We start from the raw sequence: 19,974 nt of genomic DNA, 5'->3' as shown, positions 1-19,974 counted from the left end.
ATATATATATATATATATATATATATATATATATATATATATATATATATATATATATATATATATATATATAAAAAAAACCTGTAAGTGGGGAAAAATAATCAACCCTTTTATTGAATAACAAGAAATGCTGTAATTTCTACTGCAATTTCCAATTTCATTGTTTCCTTTCTAATGAAAATGGAAAAAAATTAGTCCAGCCATGATTTGATACTAGAATGAATTTATTCACAGACAAATGTTGATGATTTCAAATGTATTAGTAACTGAGTGAAAACTGGGTCAGGCAGGATCACAGCTACAAATGACGTAGCGGACGGATGTTTAAAGACTTAATTCAGATTCATTTCAGCCTGGCATGTTTCCTCATTGATGTGGCCATTGTGGTATATTATACCAATGAATAACCTCATATAGCTACAGCACTGGATTTTATATGTATTCAGCTAATAATATAAATTAATTTATACTTGGTCCTTATTGACATTGTTGGAAGTCCAGCTATATATCTAAATACTATCTAAATACAAAAAAATTGATCATAGTTTGCAATTATCACACGTTAATTCCACGTCTGATGATTTATAGGATGGTGTTAAACCTTGACGCGCTTCACTAAATGGCATTTTTCTTAACCCCTTCTCCTCATTGGAGTGGGGCTGGAGCCCATCCCAGCTTCCATAGTGCAGAGGAAACACATTTAAATGCATGAAGTTCACAATTAAGCACTCTTTAAGTGCTTTCTGCCAGCACTTCTTTCACACCTTTTTGCAGCGTGTATTATTATTATTATTATTATTATTATTATTTTGTTTTAATTTTTAAACAATGATCTCAATGATCTGTTCTTCTTGGCTTAAGTAGGCAGTACTCCGTTGCTCCATTTTTATGTGGAGAAGAGTGAGCTGACATGTTAAATTCCCAATTTTTATGGGGGCATACACGCAGCGCCTGATGAAAAACGTCTGATTATAAAAGCAGATTATGCCTGATGTGAGGCCCATTATCTTTGATGGAGGATTTTAGGATTTGTTGAGACAGCTAAGGCAAAGACAGCCTAGTTATGTCAAACACCTGCTTACTAACTGCAGTAGAGATCTGCAGCTTCATGCAATAATACATCTTCAAGGAGCCATCTTGTTAGCACGACCCATACAGACATAATGAAATTTAAGCCAAGCGGAAATAAACCGTAATTATCCTTTGACTTTTTTTGGTCAGACCACAAACAAAAGCTAAAGACTTGAACCATGCATTTTAAGGCACATTAGCTTTTTCCATTTAAAAACAGTTTTTGTGCGATTGACAGTATTTTTCACTTACAGTACAAGGCAGCAGATGTCAATGAATGATGTAAGACACTTAAAGCATACAGAGACGTGACGAGATGAGGTAATACATCTATTATTAAATAACTTGTGGCGATGGAAAGGTGTTTACTGGACGGAAACATTAAAGATTAATCCCACTCCAGAAGGCAGGCAATGGCCCTGCATTTTCTGAAGTCGTGAATGTTAATTTCTGTATTAGTGTTGTGATTTAAAAACTGACAGATTTAATTAGTTTTAAAACATAAAAAGCATGCATCTTAAGCAAAAAGTAGTGGACAATTACATGAATTGGTTATCCTTCAAGTTTCAGTACACGTCAGGAAATAAAAGTACTTTTAACATGTTGGAAATTCAGTGTTCTGGTTTCAGAATTTGCTGAATTGGAGTTGAAGAGCCACACTTTGCTGGCACCATTTCCTTGCACGACAGCTGTGGTGTGTCCGGTGCAGCCTACTCCATCGATTTCTGAACGGCTGCGAAAGGGGTCGTGTTCTCCGTTAAGAAGGCACCTTTAGTTTTGTTTGTTTTGGGGTTTTTTCGTTCTCTTTACATGTGTTCTGGGTGGTTCTGCAGACAGCTTATGAACTCTGTGACTGGGTGGCCCTCGAAGCAGATCTGATAGACTGCGTTGAACAGAGGAAACCTAAAGGAAGGAGGAGGCATAGTTGAGTGCTGGAGTGAAACAAACTGATTTCATTTCAAAGCAAATGGAACCTGTGAGTGTCTTACTTGTCGACCATGTTTTTGTGCTTGAGGATGAGATAGACCTCAGCTGCTGTTGCTGGTCCCTGCAGCTTCTGGCCATTCAGCATCTCTTTCTCCAGTTCCTCGATGGACTGAATGAGATAAGAACCAAGACATGCTGAAGATTCTTGAGTTTAAAATGAGAGAAGGTGTACACGTCTGATGCTCAGATTGGCGAAAGCTCGGAAATAATTACAGTTTAATTATAAACGCAGGGACACTTCCAACATGATGCAATCAATGGAGTCTGTTGCCATTAATGAAGAGCAGAACTTGTCTGAGATGCGTCTCTTTAAAATAAGGGATTTGACTCAACTGGTTGTTCTCTGGTTTCAAAGCACCTTTGTCATTTTTCAGCTAACTTGTTGTTGTGCAGCAGCTACGTCAGTGGCTCTGTGTTAATGTCATTTTATTAATGGTTCAATACACCAGTGCCACTTTGTAGATGACGTCGCTGACCTGGTCCCCATCTTCAAAGAAGCCATTTCAAAGGCAATGACATTGCAAGTTTATTGCACCCATTTACAATAATCCTCTGACCACTTTCTGACTCTGTCGTCTTTGGCGTGACTGTAGAATTCAGAGTTTGCTGGGGTTTTTTAAAACCAGTTTCTGAATCTTTAGTGAGTATTAGTAGACAATATATAGTGCACACAAAGTATCTCTCAATACATTGTGAGAAGTACAGCTGATGGTCACTACACTGCATCAGAGACCAGATTTGTGGGAAGAAAGAGTCAGAACATCACAACAGCACTAACACAAAATCACATTTGAATTTATTATTTGAGAAAATGTGCTCATTCTAATTGTGTCATGGTGTTGATGTAATTAATATTGGAGAGAAAATGACCAGAATGTTGTTTTTTTTTTTTTTTTAATTTTGCTGACGAACTCGCTCACAGTTCTAAAAAAGAAAACTATGTATGTGTCAACCTCTACAGTGTGTGTATATATATATATATATATACACACACATATACACACACACACATATATATATATATATATATATATATATATATATATATATATATATATATATATATATATATATATATATATATATATATATATATATATATATATATATACACACGTGTGTGTGTATGTACGTATATACACACGTGTGTATGTGAGCAGCTGGATAGCGTAGTGGTTAAACTACACGCCTTTGGAACAGAGGATCGCAAGTTCGATTCCTGCCTGGGGCGTCTGTATCCAGTAAGGGTCCTAAGGCTAGACCCCCTATGCTAAGCAAGCCTACCGCAGACATGAGCGAGACAGATAAATATGAAGGCATGCCGGCTCGGACGTCGCCCGGATCAACAAGGTCCGCGTCAGGTGTTGAGGAACCAGGGCACCCTGACGAAAAGTGGGCTACTGGAACAAGAAGGCATCGGTGGGCAAGGGACGAAAACAGGGCGTTGTTGGAATGCTACTACGCAAGTAACCCCGGCGGAAGGGGCTACATGAATAGGATGAGGGACCTATGGATTCTTCGATACCCAACATCCACAATGACGGCAAAACAACTAGTAGCTCAGTGTTCCAACATTCGAAAGAAGGGACTGCTCTCACAGCTAGAGATTGACAAGGTGCTATGGCAAGGAGGAGTCAGGACGCCAGGTCAGGGGGGAGATATCATCACCCCCACCCGAGATTGGGTACATAGCCCCAAGTGCGATAGGAGAAGGATCGTTGAGTGCGAGAGGAACTGACCTGAAAAATAGGATCATGGCCAAGCTTGAAACCTGGATCCCCCGTAGCCGGTTACCAAGATTACGTGAAGTACCCTCAGAAGGTCTGCTAGATGATGTTAATGCAGCACTACGGGCAATACCTACAACCACGATTACCGACACTAACAAGCTGATCTACAATACGGCAGCAGTGATCAGTGAGATGCTTGGCTACAAGTTGAACAGCCACAAGGGGCAGTACCCTCCATGGAGAAGGAGGCTAGAGGGCAAGATCAAAGTAGCACGGAGGGAGGTTAGCCAACTAACGGAGTTGCAGAAAGGTGCGACAAATAAGGTGCCTAAGAAATACAGCAAGCTGTCCATACCTGAGGCCTTGGAAACTGCCAAGCAAAGACTCACAGCCTTGGCCAGCCGCTTGAGGAGGTACACCAGAGAGATAGAAGGCAGGAGAATAAACCAGCTGTTCTCCACAGAACCAGCAAAGGTGTACTCTCAGTGGCAAGGGAACAATAAGAGAACAGCACCACCAAGGCTGGAGACGGAGCAATACTGGAAGAGCATATGGGAGAAGGATGCAACCCATAACGGCAATGCTCAGTGGCTAGTGTATCTGAGGGCAGACCACAGCGGCCTCCCTGAACAGGGTCCAGTAACCATCACAGTGGCAGATATCCAAGAAAGGGTCTCCAGTATGAAGAGTTGGACAGCACCAGGGCCCGACATGGTTCACGCCTACTGGCTGAAGAAGCTGACTGCACTCCACGAGCGTCTGGCAGCACAAATGAACCAGCTGCTAGTTAACAAGAGACACCCGGAATGGCTAACTGAAGGCCGGACGGTCCTGATCCCCAAGGACCCCAAGAAGGGACCGGTCCCCTCCAACTACCGACCAATAACCTGCCTCAGTACTACATGGAAGCTCCTGTCAGGCATCATATCGGCTAAGATGAACAGGCACATGGGTCAATACATGAGCGGGACACAGAAAGGAATTGGCAAGAATACCAGAGGTGCAAAACACCAGCTACTGGTAGACAGAACAATCAGCCGAGACTGCAAGACCAGACTGACCAACCTGTGCACTGCCTGGATTGATTACAAGAAGGCCTATGACTCAATGCCCCACAGCTGGATACTGGAATGCCTAGAATTGTACAAGATCAATGGGACCCTAAGAGCCTTCATCAGGAACTCAATGGGGATGTGGCGTACAACACTAGAGGCCAACTCCAAGCCCATAGCACAAGTTACCATCAAGTGCGGGATCTACCAAGGAGATGCTCTGTCCCCACTGCTGTTCTGCATAGGCCTGAACCCCCTCAGTGAGATCATTAACAAGACTGGCTACGGATACCGACTACGGAACGGAGCAGTTGTCAGCCACCTCCTGTACATGGATGACATCAAGCTGTATGCCAAGAGTGAACGAGACATCGATTCACTGATCCACACTACCAGGCTATACAGCAATGACATTGGAATGTCGTTCGGACTGGAGAAGTGTAGTCGGATGGTAACAAAGAGAGGGAAGGTAGTCAGAACTGAGGGGATTGAACTACCAGAAGGCAACATTGCAGACATAGAGGACAGTTACAAGTACCTGGGGATCCCGCAGGCAAATGGGAACCATGAAGAGGCCACTAGAAAGGCTGCAACCACCAAGTACCTGCAGAGGGTCAGGCAAGTCCTGAGGAGTCAGCTGAATGGTAAGAACAAGATCCGGGCCATCAACACATACGCCCTGCCCGTGATCAGGTACCCTGCTGGGGTAATAGGCTGGCCAAAGGAGGAGATAGAAGCCACTGACATAAAGACAAGAAAGCTCCTGACCATGCATGGAGGGTTTCACCCCAAGTCCAGCACCCTGAGGCTGTACGCTAAGCGGAAGGAAGGGGGCCGGGGACTGGTGAGTGTCAGCACCACAGTCCAGGATGAGACAAGGAACATCCAAGAATACATTGGGAAGATGGCCCCAACTGACCGAGTGCTCAGTGAATACCTCAGGCAGCAGAAACCCAAGAAAGAGGAGGGAGACGAGGAACCATCGTGGAAGGACAGGCCCCTGCACGGTATGTACCACCGGCAGATAGAGGAGGTGGCTGATATCCAGAAATCCTACCAGTGGCTGGACAAAGCTGGACTGAAAGACAGCACAGAGGCACTAATCATGGCAGCACAAGAACAAGCTCTGAGTACAAGATCCATAGAGGCTGGGGTCTATCACACCAGGCAAGACCCCAGGTGCAGGCTGTGTAAAGATGCCCCAGAGACAATCCAGCACATAACAGCAGGGTGCAAGATGCTAGCAGGCAAGGCATACATGGAACGCCATAACCAAGTGGCCGGCATAGTGTACAGGAACATCTGTGCCGAGTATAACCTGGAAGTCCCGAGGTCAAAATGGGAGATGCCCCCAAGGGTGGTGGAGAATGACCGAGCTAAGATCCTGTGGGACTTCCAGATACAGACGGACAAAATGGTGGTGGCTAACCAACCGGACATAGTGGTGGTAGACAAACAGAAGAAGACGGCCGTAGTGATCGATGTAGCGGTTCCGAATGACAGCAATATCAGGAAGAAGGAACACGAGAAGCTGGAGAAATACCAAGGGCTCAGAGAAGAGCTCGAGAGGATGTGGAGGGTGAAGGTAACGGTGGTCCCCGTGGTAATCGGAGCACTAGGTGCGGTGACTCCCAAGCTAGGCGAGTGGCTCCAGCAGATCCCGGGAATAACATCGGAGATCTCTGTCCAGAAGAGCGCAGTCCTGGGAACAGCTAAGATACTGCGCAGGACCCTCAAGCTCCCAGGCCTCTGGTAGAGGACCCGAGCTTGAAGGATAAACCGCCCGCAGGGGCGTGCTGGGTGTTTTTTTTAATATATATATATATATATATATATATATATATATATATATGTATATGTGTATGTATATGTGTGTATATGTGTATGTATATGTGTGTATATGTGTATATATATATATGTATATGTGTATATATATATATGTATATGTATATGTGTATATGTATATGTGTATATATATGTGTATATATATATGTGTATATGTGTATATATATGTATATGTGTATATATGTGTGTATATATGTATATATATATATGTGTATATATGTATGTGTGTGTGTGTGTGTGTGTGTGTGTGTGTGTGTGTGTGTGTGTGTGTGTGTGTATTAAAAAAAAAAAAAAAAAATCTTTAAAATTTGTACCTTCCCCGTTCTCACAAAAGCTTCAGCAACTTTGCGGTTACGTCCACCGTAGCAGGTTGTGATGAGGTCGGCCACGCCGCAGCTTTCAAGGAAGGTTGCTGAGGACACGGGCCCTTCTTTGCAGAAAATACGGGCGAAGGCAATCATCTCCATCAGGCCCAGCCTGATCACTGCCGCCTTCGTGTTGTCCCCGAAGCCCAGACCGTCACAGAAACCAGCTCCGACTGCAACAATGTTCTGTAGGACACACACAAAAATAATCGGATATATTATAATGACTTTTTTTTTATTTGACTCTATACAAAACAGACTAGAAAAAGGCTCCAAAGCCTCATATCTGAGAAGTTGCAATGAGAGAATGTTTGGGCATTATCCTCTCCTATGATATTCTTATTTATTCTTTAATTAAAGGAAAATTAAGCAGAGAAAAGGAACACAACCACCAACAAACTAATTCTCTAAAAACATGGGAATCCACATCCTACAATGACGTGTGTAAAATTTCTTCGAAAACAAAATATTTGAGTTCACATTAAGAAAAAAATCCTTCCAGACTTTTCAACAACTATTTAGATTAATGTCTCATTAGAGCCAACCCTTTCACAATGCTCACAATGGGTCCTTAGACATTTTGTTTGGGCAGCTTTACTTGAAGTGTTTAAAGCCTCACTGCGTACGTCTACAGAGATCTCTGATCCTCACTGCCTAATTAACAGAGTGACTAGATCCCAGCACACTAAATGTGGGGCAAACAGCATGTTTGTGTGTGTGGCAGTGTGGTAAATGTTAATAATGCTGAGAGAGAGAGTCTGCAATGGTGACACATCCAAACACACAAACTCTGCAGGAAGAGAACACATTCTTTGGTTTCAACAAAAATAAATGTTGATGTTTAATTTTTAACCTAAATCTTTTGAATCTGTTGTTATCTGTTCTGTGGGATCATCAGCTTTCAGTTTCAGTACTGACGTGCCCATAGATCAGCATGTCTTTATGAGGCACGTGCTTCTTATGTGACTCACAAGTACTGTGTCACTTCACTTTATAATCTCACGCATGTGAAACAGGAACTCTGTGGGGGAAAAAAAAAAACTGGGACAAGGGATAAAATGCCTCTACTCTGTTTCGTGTGACTTTTGCTGAGTGCGCAAAAATAGTCATTGGTCCTTGATACCATAAATAAACCTGTGTTGAAATCAAGATGACTGTCCATGTTTTGTAATCGTGTTGCAAGCAGACATATTCTGCACTGAGAGCTCACCTTCAGGGCTCCGCAGATTTCCACCACATCGTATTCCTCCACTACAGTAACTCGGAAGTTGCTGGTCTGCATGAGCTCCTTCAGGAGAGCACCGTGATTTTTATTCTTACAGCCTGTAAACCAGAAGAAATATGCTGACTGTAAACCCTGTAAAAAAAAAACATGATGGAAGCACGCGTTGAACCAAAGAACTAACGCTGAGGTCGCACAAAGCTTTAACCGAAACAAATGTGCTTCCCGTTTTTAGGCTAAAAGCTGCTTATCTGGATCTTTAATTCTTAATTAAAGTGCAAAAATAATTCAACAACAATGGGCCCATTTGAGCGCAACAAAGGGACAAAACTAACCAATGGTTGTCTCACAAAACTTCTCATCAGCAACTTCATTGGCGATGTTTGCACCCATCAGCACGCTCATGGTGATATCGAGCTTCTCCTGGATCACGTCAGAGATGAGTTTGAGTCCATCTGGACCCTCGTCTACGCCCTGAGGGAACAAAAGCACAACATGCTGGTGTCTGGATCAAACACCACTGAATAAACTTGGCAATATTTTGGAGATAAAAGGTGTAAAATCCATGTCTAGTAATAAAAAAAAACAACCTTGATGAGTGATATTCCCAGTGCATCGTTCTTTATCTTCCCTTTTATGGTGTCACATACTTTCCCCACAAACTGGTGCGGGATCACAAACACCAAAATGTCTGCATCGCTGGACGCCTCCACCAAGTCCGGCACTGCCAGCTGAGAAGGGATGATGACATGTCTTTAAAGCCCGAGGCAACTTACTGTAGAGTAGGAACCTGCTGCATTCAAAAAACTCACTCACTCTTACAGCTGTTAAACTTATTATAAAACTAACAGCTGCAAAGCATCTATTCAAGGACCTTATTTACATATATGAGACAACAGGCACTAAAATGTTTGTTTAAAAATACATTTTTCTTACCACATTTGCTGGCAGCTTGTGTCCAGGAAGGTACTTGACGTTTTCGTGCTCGGAGTTGATTATTTCAGTGAGTTTGCGCCCATTCACAGTCTCCTCAAACACCCACATTTTTACAGTATTGTCGAACTTTGCATTTTTACCAGCATTGGCACCCACGATCTTGGCAATGGCTGAGCCCCTGCGTGGTTAACAGTTACAAGTCAGTGTTCATTTTACGGGAAAAATCCATATTCTCACTCAGTCACACTGTGATCTAATGGGGTGATCATTAAAGGTAATGATTCCTATTTGATCATTAACTAATATTTCAGGGCAGGCAAGACGGCAAAGCTGCACGCAGAGATAAGCTGATAGCGGTATGCTGCAATCACCAATCCTCCATACGGTTTCCACGGGTGTACACCGAACTCCATTGAGAATTCTTGCAATTTTATTTTAGCATAAGCAGCAGCAAAATTACAATGGCTTTATAACCAGTTTATGGAATGATTTTAATTATTTGGGGGGTAATCATGAATTCGGAAATAAAAAGAAATAGACATACATTTAATTTCGTTCCAAAATAAGAGCTACAACTACAAAAACCACAGTGTGTGTATGAAAAGAATGTAAAAATTTAATATTTTTTATTCGGCTCATAAACTGAACCCACACACCGAATTTACAGGATGATTTAAAAATCTATTTTTCGTGTCAAATCATCTTTTATCTCTTTGGGGAGGTAACGTTAATTTATTAGACCGGTAAACGGAGCAGAGACATCAGCTACTGCTGTCTCTGCTACCGCTAATAAGAGCGAGCTAACAGGCGGCAGACACCTTAAAGCTAACGACAAAAATCCCAGTAATGTTGCCAGACTTGTGGCCAGTTTTCTGCGATTATAAGCCGGCTTGTCAGCATGTGACTCCACGCGGAGATAAACCCAACTGTCGCCTCCGCTAACGAAGCCTATCTGGTAGTTACAGGTACAGCAGGTCAAACTTCCCGCACGTTACTGTGCACCGTGTCCAGCGGATAACCGCACATATGAGACAACCGGAGACGGTTCAAAACATCAACACTTCGACTTGCCAGTTTCCAGAGCCCACGATGCAGACTTTCTTTGGAGCTGCCATTGTGAAGAGGTAAACCGCTGAGTGTGTGGAGTGAACCTGTACTGACTGCAGTCCAGTTATGCAACACACACACACACACACAGTGCCTCCCTGGTTTTATTGGTCTGCCCGAGGGGAGACACCGGCCCGCCCATTAAAGCAAGGCCAAGGCCATCAGAGCAGAGGCTAGCATGCTAGACTGGGGCCAAAGTCTCCATGTCAGCCTTTATGGTTTCACATCATCTGCATGTGCAAGTGACTTTTCACCCAGAGGCGGCCAAGTATGGAACGCCAGGACTGCCATAATGAATTAATTAAATACACCATTAAATAATTAATTAAATGTGTCAATAATTAATTAAAATTGGAATTAATTAATTAAATAAATAGTTATGACACATGTAATTAATTAATTATTGACACATTTAATTAATTATTTATGTATTTCACATTTTAATTAATTATTGACACATTTAATTAATTAATTATTGACACATTTAATTAATTATTTATGTATTTCACATTTTAATTAATTATTGACACATTTAATTAATTATTTAATGATATATTTATTTATTTCATTTTGGCAGTCCTGACGCCTGGCTCTCGTCATGAAATAATTTTATCTGTCAGCCTCACCCATCAAACTCAGGGGGCGGGGTTAACGCTGCCCATGCTCTTCTCTAACATTTGATTGGTTGCCGTGCAAAGTAAGTCAAAACAGGTCGATCCTAGATAATCGATTGCTTGTGTAGACTTGGGGCAGCCAGTTATCCCAGAATGCAGATCAAATCACAGGCAGCAATGGTGGTGGTGTAGTTTTTCTGTCACCAGCTACACTTTTAACAGTGTTTTAGCCGCGAATGTCGCGCCGTATGTCTGGTCAGGTTGTCAACATAGAACATGTTTGCAAAAGTGCTCAGATGTTTTCAGAGATTTCACTAGCTCTGCTAACAGTTAGCATGCAGAGCGCACCGAGGGGGTTACGTTAACCGGTTTGTTTACATATTCCACTCTCCGTGTTCCACATGTTGTATTCGCAGATTCTCATTTTCACCGAACGATCGTCTCTTTCCGCCTGGTCTTGTGTCTCTGTGCTTCTGTAACATAAAGAACGAGCTGACATTTTTCTCACGAAACCAGCGATCAGCTCAGCAGACCCTCAGTTTACCTGCATGCATCCTCCTCCTCATCTGTCAGCTGTTTAACACCTGCTGCTAATTCAAGAAACACGCCTACGTTACCTGGTGATAGTCACAGTTTAACTGGGCAGCCGGTGCTCGATATAACGCAATGTCAGCGCATTTTTCTGCACAAGATAAGTAAATATAGTATTTTCCCCGAGCGCAGAGCTGCTGGAGCTTGTTTCCTTACAGAGCACTTTATAGGCGAGCCAGCTTTATCAGCGGCTGATGTCCAATCACCAGCACACAGCTTTCAAACCTCAGCTGAGTTTTAGCTCTCAGTGGTTAAACGCTGGACTTCATTCACTCAGGTTCTGTCTGTCGGGTCACGTTTACTTCGCTGTTTTATTTACAACTGAGCAAATCGGTTTGGCTGAGGTTAAAGTTACGTTTCATAACTGCATAGTTTCACAGACGTTTAATGGTTCACTGGCACATGTGTTAGACTGAACTATCATCTAAATATCATCTGTTTTTTAATAGTTATTCAACTGTATTCTAAGCACCAGCTGTCTGTTAGAATGTGATTTTTTTTTCTCTCTCTGTTGGCAGAGGTATAAAAATGCGCAGGAAAATCTGACGTGCATGGCAAACTTCACCGACGATATTTAGGGAGGAATAAACACACATCAAACATAAATGAACCATTTGCCTGTCTCCATAATTGAGAGCATTTTCTCTTCTTATGTCAACACTCTCTCTCTCTCTTTTTTTTTTTTTTTTTTTTTTTTGCTTTTTCGGTCATGTTATGTTTACCTGTCAAAGGCTTGTTACAAACTATGAAACACATTGTGCAGACTTCTGGATGTTAGAAGAAAACGAATACTGCTCATGAATGAGACTAAAGGCAGGAAGGTGTCCTTTAAAACTAAACATGTTAATAGGACCTCCCTGTTTATATCATAGTTTATGATATAGCATGTGTATTTCAGTAATAGCCTGCTGAGGCCACTATACGTGCTGGCCTCATATCAAATGTGAAGGCAGACTGAGTCTATGTTTGACGTTTGTTTATATCTAATCTTCCTTTTCAAACATTTAAACAGCAGCGAGTCTGCAGCTGAGGGAATACAAATTCAAATTGTCGGAACAGGTTTGCTCGTTTCTTGGATTCATTTGGTGATTTATTAAATGTATAACTGTTATTCTAATCTGCTGCTGAGTCTCTTACACTTTTCTTTATGCTGTATATTTTCACGTCTCTGGAATAGTTGGCAGTTAGATAGTCAGCTGGGAAACTTTGTGTTAACTCATGGAGCTGAGGATATCGTGGATATGCTGACCTCGCTGCGTGGTGTACAGAGCGAGGTCAGCATGATTAATATTCACAATAAAAATATTAGCCGAACATCATGAAGTCTGTATGTGTTTCATAGTGTCGAACAACCTTTGTACAGTTAAAGCCAGCAGTTACTACATGTCGGAAACACCAACGTTATCTCTTTTATGTGTTTATACACAGGTCACGCTGATTACTGAACAAAAACCCAAAGATCAGATGTTAAACAGATTTATTTGCTCTCTCTCCTCCTTAACAGAGGCGGAGCCAGACATTTGAAACACCCGGGGCTTAGCCCTAAAGGGTAGTATGCATGTGGGATTTTTTATTTTATTTTATTTTATTTTTTTTGGGGGGGGGGGGGGTTTAGAAATGACTGAAAAATTAATTGGCTCTGTTTTGAGTTAGGGAAAAATAAATATCACATATGCAGGACACCTTAAACTAGTTTTTTAATTAAGCAGCGAGGCAGAACAAAGTCAGGGCTGTATCAAGACACGAGGACTAATCCCCAATTCAACCAGACCCAGAACTGATCCGGAATTAAAACAGGACTACAACAGTTCAAAATCAGGACTACTGAGGACTTAACCAAGACAGAACCAGAATCAGAACTAGATGATAGCAGCACTAAAAATCATCATAGACCTGCACTACACTTATTTTTTAATTCTACCAAAGTACAATATTTAGATTGAGAAAAGTTTATATAATTATTTAGCCTTGTTGTGCAAACAAGCCTGCAAAACTTAATAAATGTAGAATTTGAAAAATAGCAAACCTAAAAAGAAACACGAGATACATGAGTACCTATGATACGGTGATACTTTTGGTAAACAACCATTTGACTAACATGTGTGTCTCACCTGCTCTTGTTCATCTGTTCTGTCCTCATTCTCTCTCTCCCTCTCTGCTCCTCTCTCTCTCTTTGTGCTGACAATCATCAAATATACAGTTGAAACCACATATTTACTCTTCAGATAAAAACACTTTTTTAATTGTAACATCAAATCAGACTAAAAGTTTATTTTTTTTAGATTGATAAATATAAAAAAACATATTTGTTAACTTTAAGAGTAAAGAGAGAAACTGTCTGTATTTCTTAATTGTAAATGGCACCAAATTGTATTCAAACTGAGCCACACTTATGGAGCTCCACAGTTCTGTTCCTGGTGTTTGTTTTGGTTGACATTAGAGCAGGGCGATATGGCCAAAAATATTTATCACGATATATATTTGAAAATTTGCGATAACGATATAACTGACGATATAATTGATGCGAGACAAAATACAACTCCACAACATTACTAGCGCAAAAAGACAAACTTCCATTTATTTTCACTTAAACAAGAAGCTGGTTTTTATGTACATTAAAGCTTTATAAAAATGTAACAGTGCAAATGCAAATTCCTTGCTGAAAGTTTAACCAAAAGGCATTTCCAGTAGAAATGGGCTGACATATCCTGAGCATAACCATGTATAATATCCACTGAAGTTAAAAAGAGGTGCTTTGCAACATTAAACTGCAGTGTGCAGTACGCATTTTTCGGACCATAAGGTGCACGGGATTATAAGGCACATTAAGCGAAACAAAGCAGTCAGATAAATCAAACTTTATTAAACTCATTCTTCTTGCTTCCTCCACTTCTGTACCATTGATTCATTAATGTTGAATTCTCTGGCAGCTGCTCTATTCCCATGTTGTTGCAGTATATTAATGACTAACCTCGTATTGTGGATGGATTATCTCAGTTGTTCTCCTGACTGAAGTTTGGTCCGTTTACAGCATCCTGCCATGCGATTGCATTTGTTTCTAACCATGAAGAACCTTCACGTTAACTTTTATAAGTGGAAAAGTGTTAGTGTTCGTCCTCCAGCTTCACTGTTTATGTTATGCTAACATAGCTGTGTCGCTAGCGATCACGTAGCACATCATTATATACCAGCTAGCCCAACTTCAGTAACCCTACAAACGTCACTGCTGTTTAGTTTCCTGTCTTCATTTATGTTGGAAGTGATAGCAGAGCTGTACGTTTGATTTTTTTCAGAAATCTCTCAGTCAGAACATGCTATATCATGCTTAGGTAACTAGCGAAACTAGCGAGCTAACTTCCGCTAGCTTCCTGCTAACTTCTAACTCAGTTAAATGTAATAACTTTTGTTTTCATGGATGCCTGGAAGTTAAACTTTATAGTTACACCTGGTAAAGCAGCAATGCTGATCGTTTTATTAAAGATGAAAGAATTTAGACAGTTTTTAACTCTAAGTGATGCTGCAGTGTTGTTTGACCTGAAGCATACGGAGTTTAGGACCCAGATTACTCCCAGATTTAAGAGCATCTTAGTCCGACAAATACGACAATAACAACGGCCGCTTGCATGTTCTGCAAAAAAATGTGCTTTGTTGTGTATCTGACGGACAAACACCAAACCAGTTCCACATCACAGAAGTTGCACCATTTTTACAAACCAATTCTGGTTCATCTGTTTCACTCAACAATCGGCCATGTGCGTATGAAAACAAAGGCACTGCGCATGTGCGTTTTACTCCCATTCTATCGCGATATTTCATTTTCCTATCGTTGCCTAACATTATACCGGTATTACCGTGAACGGTATAATATGGCCCAGCCCTAGTTGACATCTCTTGATGTTCCCATGTCACAGAAACAGGCTCTGTGTTTTGCCTTATATGCATCCACAGCTGTGCCACCAATTTACTCACATGGACTCTACGAACCAATCAGAAGCTTCTTCAGCTCAGAATGGAATCGTCTGGAGTTTCTTATTAATTAACAATAAACTTAGTGTATATGTACTCCTAAATTTGATGAAAGTGATGATAAATAGAAGCTCTGTCTCTCTTTATTCTGACATTTAACTAATTCAAAAGATATTTCAATATTTATCCAAAACAAAACAAGTTTACTCTAAATGACATTGTACAGTAAAAAAATGTTCTTGTGTTTTCCATAAAGTGTAAATATCTGGTTTCAGCTGTGAATACACACATGTAAGCTGAGACTCTCCAAAGAAACAGCATTGTTGTTGTTCGGCTTTTCATTTCGCCATTTGTTGATTCACTTGAAGAGCAATAACGTAATATTGGTCAAGTGATCAGTTTAATATCAATCTTTCGTGATGCACCGTCATATTTACATTATTTGTACGGTACGAATGATTTGCTTTGGTACCTGGTCAAACTTAAGCTCTCCTTAGTATGGCTGGCTCCGTCTCTCCAACCTCCAACAGCGCACTCACAGGCGGCAGCTGCCCCGCCCCCTCGCTCAGTCGCTTAGTGCCTGAGCTCGGATCATACCAATATCAGGGGGGATTCACGCACAGTCGTAAATTCCCACAGTGTGCACTATGTGCTTCGACTATTGTGTGTACTTTTTGTTTTATACAGTTGTCAGCCAGACATCTAACTATGAAAAAATTACACCCCAAAATACCCCGGGCTTCTGACAAAACAACCCGGGCTTAAGCCCAGTAAGCCACCCCCACGCTCCGCCACTGCTCCTTAAACATGTTTTTAATGTTAGTTATAATTCAGAATTGGCGACTGAAACACGTAGGACACATAAGAACATCAGGAAATAAAACACCGATAAATATAACCTCAGTAAAAGAAGTCAGCGGGGGTTACTACAGCTGTGTACCGGGGCCTGCGCTTTGTCGGTGGGATTGCTTGCGAGGCGAGCGGGTCTATCCCACGCTTTGCCGTGAGACTGGGACGACATCTCCGAAATCATCGAAACACTTTTGCAAAGAGGCTGTATCTTGACAAACCGACCAGACACATGAAGATTAAACCACTACATTCTCGGCTAAAAAAATATTAAAACGGTATTTGGTAACACACAAACAGGGTTTTTCAAAGCTCAGTTCTGTTAGCTTCCACATGCCGGTTGTTGTGTGCTAGAAACAATGGCCACCAGGCCAAAGCAATGGTTTTGACTCGATCAGCGTTAACCCCGCCCCCTGAGTTTGATGGGTGAGGCTGACAGATAAAATTATTTCATGATGAGAGCCAGGCGTCAGGACTGCCAAAATGAAATAAATAAATATATCATTAAATAATTAATTAAATGTGTCAATAATTAATTAAATGTGTCAATAATTAATTAAAATGTGAAATACATAAATAATTAATTAAATATGTCAATAATTAATTAATTAAATGTGTCAATAATTAATTAAAACGTGAAATACATAAATAATTAATTAAATGTGTCAATAATTAATTAATTACAAATATCATATTTATTTAATTAATTAATTCCAATTTTAATTAATTATTGACACATTTAATTAATTATTTAATGATGTATTTAATTAATTCATTATGGCAGTCCTGGCATTCCATAGGCCAAGCTGTCGGATTTTATTTAATTTAAAACCTGAACTATGGTTGTTTGAATTATATAGATGATCAATGCTGACATACTAACACGCAATCTAAACCATTATCTTGTCTGTATATGTGTAATATATACTCACCAGACGTAGATTTAGATTAATGACATATCTTACAATTGTAATTGACAAAACGAGATGGTTAAATATCGAATAATTACCAACTTAGCAACAATTACTAAATGATTACAACTTAATCAAATCTTGTAATGACATATGATAACATATGGGGGCTTTGCCAATTCCTGTAAAACAAACAAACAAAAGTGTTGGGAGTTGTAGTTTAAATAAATTACTGGATTAATGATACAAAACATTTGTTTAAACAGGACATAAAATTGTAATGTCAAGGTGATTATTTAACAGTTATATTCACACAGATAAAACATTTTTTATTTTGACTACATAAAACAGTTGCTTAAAAACATTGAAGTAAATATTAAAGTTTTCATTCCTTGAGCTCCTTGTTATTAACAATCAAAGCAAGGCAATCAGTGGATTATCTTGATAATCTAACCTGATACTAAGATACCTGAAATTTTAACTGAGGGGAAAAACAAAACAAAAAATATGAAACAGGATTAATGTTCAGGTTAGTATCTTCAAACTTTAACTGAAAATGTTCTTACAAACTAAAAATTTTAAGTTATACTTAGAAAAGTGCTTGAAATTTTCAGATACGTAACTCCAAATTTTGTGATAAGTTGAGATTTCAACTTTTATTTATTTATTTTTCAGTGGCAGAAACAATATTACATCGAAATATTACCTATATTTATATTTTCTCATGGGTGCTAGTGACTGCATACTCATACATCACTACTTCAAAAATGAGTCCTTTATTCTCCATTCTGGTGCTTTAAAGTATTTTTACTTACCTGTATTACTACTTCATTAAATGCTTGAATTTAGGAATGTTAATTGTATTTGATTGTTTTTACTTAGAGTGTGTTTCAAAGGCAAAAACAAAAGAAGTACTTAATCCTGTGAGACCCAGCCCATCAAAAGATAGCCAGAAAATTCTGATTTTTTTGGAACTGAGATGTTTATTAACCCTTAGAACAAAATCCATATTTTTTGCTATATGATATTGTGTATGATACATTTTTATTATATATTTATTACATATTTTTTGTATCATATTTCATACATTGGGCGTTTTTGGCAACTTTTTGTTAACAACAATAATGTTAATTTTACACAAAAAAAAAAAAAAGAGTTTCGTCCATAACATTTTGAAATTACGGCAAGTATTGATCATGTTGATGAGATAGAGGTCTCAGAAACTTGTGTATCAAATATAATACAAATGGCATTATAGGTCTTTTTCCAGTCTTTTAATTTAGGGTAATATGTAAACACTTTAAACGTGCATTCTTTTTTAATGATCAGCAGGGGGCGACTCCTCTGGAGGAAAAAAAAAGTCAGATTGTATAGAATTTAGAGGGATAGCGATCATTTGGCTCCCTTGATGTATAACCTCAGTAAACATTTTCCTGATGACTTTATGGTGTCGGTCTATTTTGCAAAATCTCATTGAGGACAGCATGATGGTGTAAGTTGGATCCCAGTGATTAGAAAAGTAAATAGGTTCAACAGTAAAGGCAGCCTAAGTTTTTGGGTAGGCTTATTTAATGATTTAAAAGTCTCAAAAGATGGTTGGTGGTTCGATTCCTGGCTTCCCCTAGTCTGCATGCCAAATATCCTTGGGCAAGATACTAACCCCAAATTGCTCTCTGATGCATCCGATGTGTGTGAATGCTACATAGAAAGCACCTAGAAAAATGTGCTTGTGCGAATGGGTGTGAATGGGTGAATGCACAAGTTGTGTAAAGCGCTTTGAGTGCTCAGAAGAGTAGAAAAGCGCTATACAAGAACCAGTCCATTTACCATTTAACAATGAGACTAGTATCTCTTATGTACAGTGTAACCACATTGTATTGTTAATGCAGCAGCAAATAATCTGAAGATCATCCAGTATAATTTTTGTTGAAGATAAAAAAGAAGTAGTAGTCCGTGAAATATTTAAAACTTTTCCATGGAATCCATTATGGCAGTCGTGTCTAATATTAGTCTCTGGTTGTAGCGCTAGCTTGTGGTTAAACCATTTTTTTTTCACCAGTTAAAATAAAACAAAACTTTTTTATTAGCAGTGTTTTTGAGTTTACTGTCCACTTCAATGGCTGAAAAAACTGTCAGAACATTAAAAGCAGGCCAATTTTAACAGTTTAATGCATCAGCACCAATAGCACAATGTTTGATAAACATTAGACAGGTAGGAACTTCTAAGTGAATTTGTAATGGTGTATTTTTTTTCTTTACCACTTTACTGCTCTTTCTGAACTTCTCTTTAAAATATAAGCAGGACATTAAAAGTCACTGGAGCAAACCACAAAAAGCTCACTGTGGCAAAAATTATTTGGTCCAAAGGGCTCAAACAAAGGACCGCCTTGTTACGCAAGTGTTGATCAGTGGGTGAAGAGGCAACACGGGAAGGAAGTGCTCTCAGCAGTCTGGTTTAGCAAATTTAAAACAAACTGACAAAATCCAGCTTATTCTGCAGAAAATAGTTCAAAAAGAAAGAGTTGACTGGTCTGATATGTGAAGCTGTGTTGCTGCGGGGTTATTAGAGTCTAGGAGATATTTACTGTAGTTCATTTATAAGTGAAAATGTAAACGTTATAATGAATTTAAGCCAATATGCTTGTTCTTAAGCCAGTGGTTTTTTTTCCAGGATCTTTCAAAGGGGGGCAGTGGTCCATCCATCAATCCCTTTTCCACACTTATTCAG

The 19,974-nt window shown here is 39.8% G+C and overlaps 1 protein-coding gene across 1 annotated transcript; it reads right to left on the bottom strand.

Annotated features, from left to right (window-relative positions):
• Positions 1–200: 200 nt before the first annotated feature.
• On the bottom strand, positions 201–10,388 carry LOC146610961 (glycerol-3-phosphate dehydrogenase [NAD(+)], cytoplasmic). Its single transcript, XM_085344199.1, has 8 exons — positions 10,280–10,388; positions 9,209–9,386; positions 8,863–9,003; positions 8,608–8,746; positions 8,261–8,373; positions 7,000–7,236; positions 2,061–2,167; positions 201–1,974 (listed from the first exon to the last, which is right to left on the bottom strand). Exons 1-8 carry the CDS (start codon positions 10,321–10,323, stop codon positions 1,878–1,880), a joined length of 1,056 nt encoding a protein of 351 aa, XP_085200325.1. The 5' UTR covers positions 10,324–10,388; the 3' UTR covers positions 201–1,877.
• Between the last annotated feature and the right edge of the window lie 9,586 nt (positions 10,389–19,974).

The sequence above is a fragment of the Diplotaxodon limnothrissa genome, linkage group LG20 (assembly GCF_057381915.1).
Source record: "Diplotaxodon limnothrissa isolate DT_005_m linkage group LG20, D_limnothrissa_male_GT1.1, whole genome shotgun sequence".
NCBI classification, from domain to species: domain Eukaryota; kingdom Metazoa; phylum Chordata; class Actinopteri; order Cichliformes; family Cichlidae; genus Diplotaxodon; species Diplotaxodon limnothrissa.
Note: the sequence above shows the minus strand (reverse complement) of the source record. Positions and strands in the feature narration are given on the sequence as shown.

Bases quoted from the DNA above. Each gene is read 5' to 3' on its own strand.
- LOC146610961 (XM_085344199.1), bottom strand. From the start codon at position 10,323: ATGGCAGCTCCAAAGAAAGTCTGCATCGTGGGCTCTGGAAACTG. The intron at 8,747-8,862 runs GTTGTTTTTTTT...TTGTTCCCTCAG, and splicing joins TGGGAATATCACTCATCAAG to GGCGTAGACGAGGGTCCAGA. The intron at 7,237-8,260 runs GTGAGCTCTCAG...TGTGTCCTACAG, and splicing joins AAATCTGCGGAGCCCTGAAG to AACATTGTTGCAGTCGGAGC.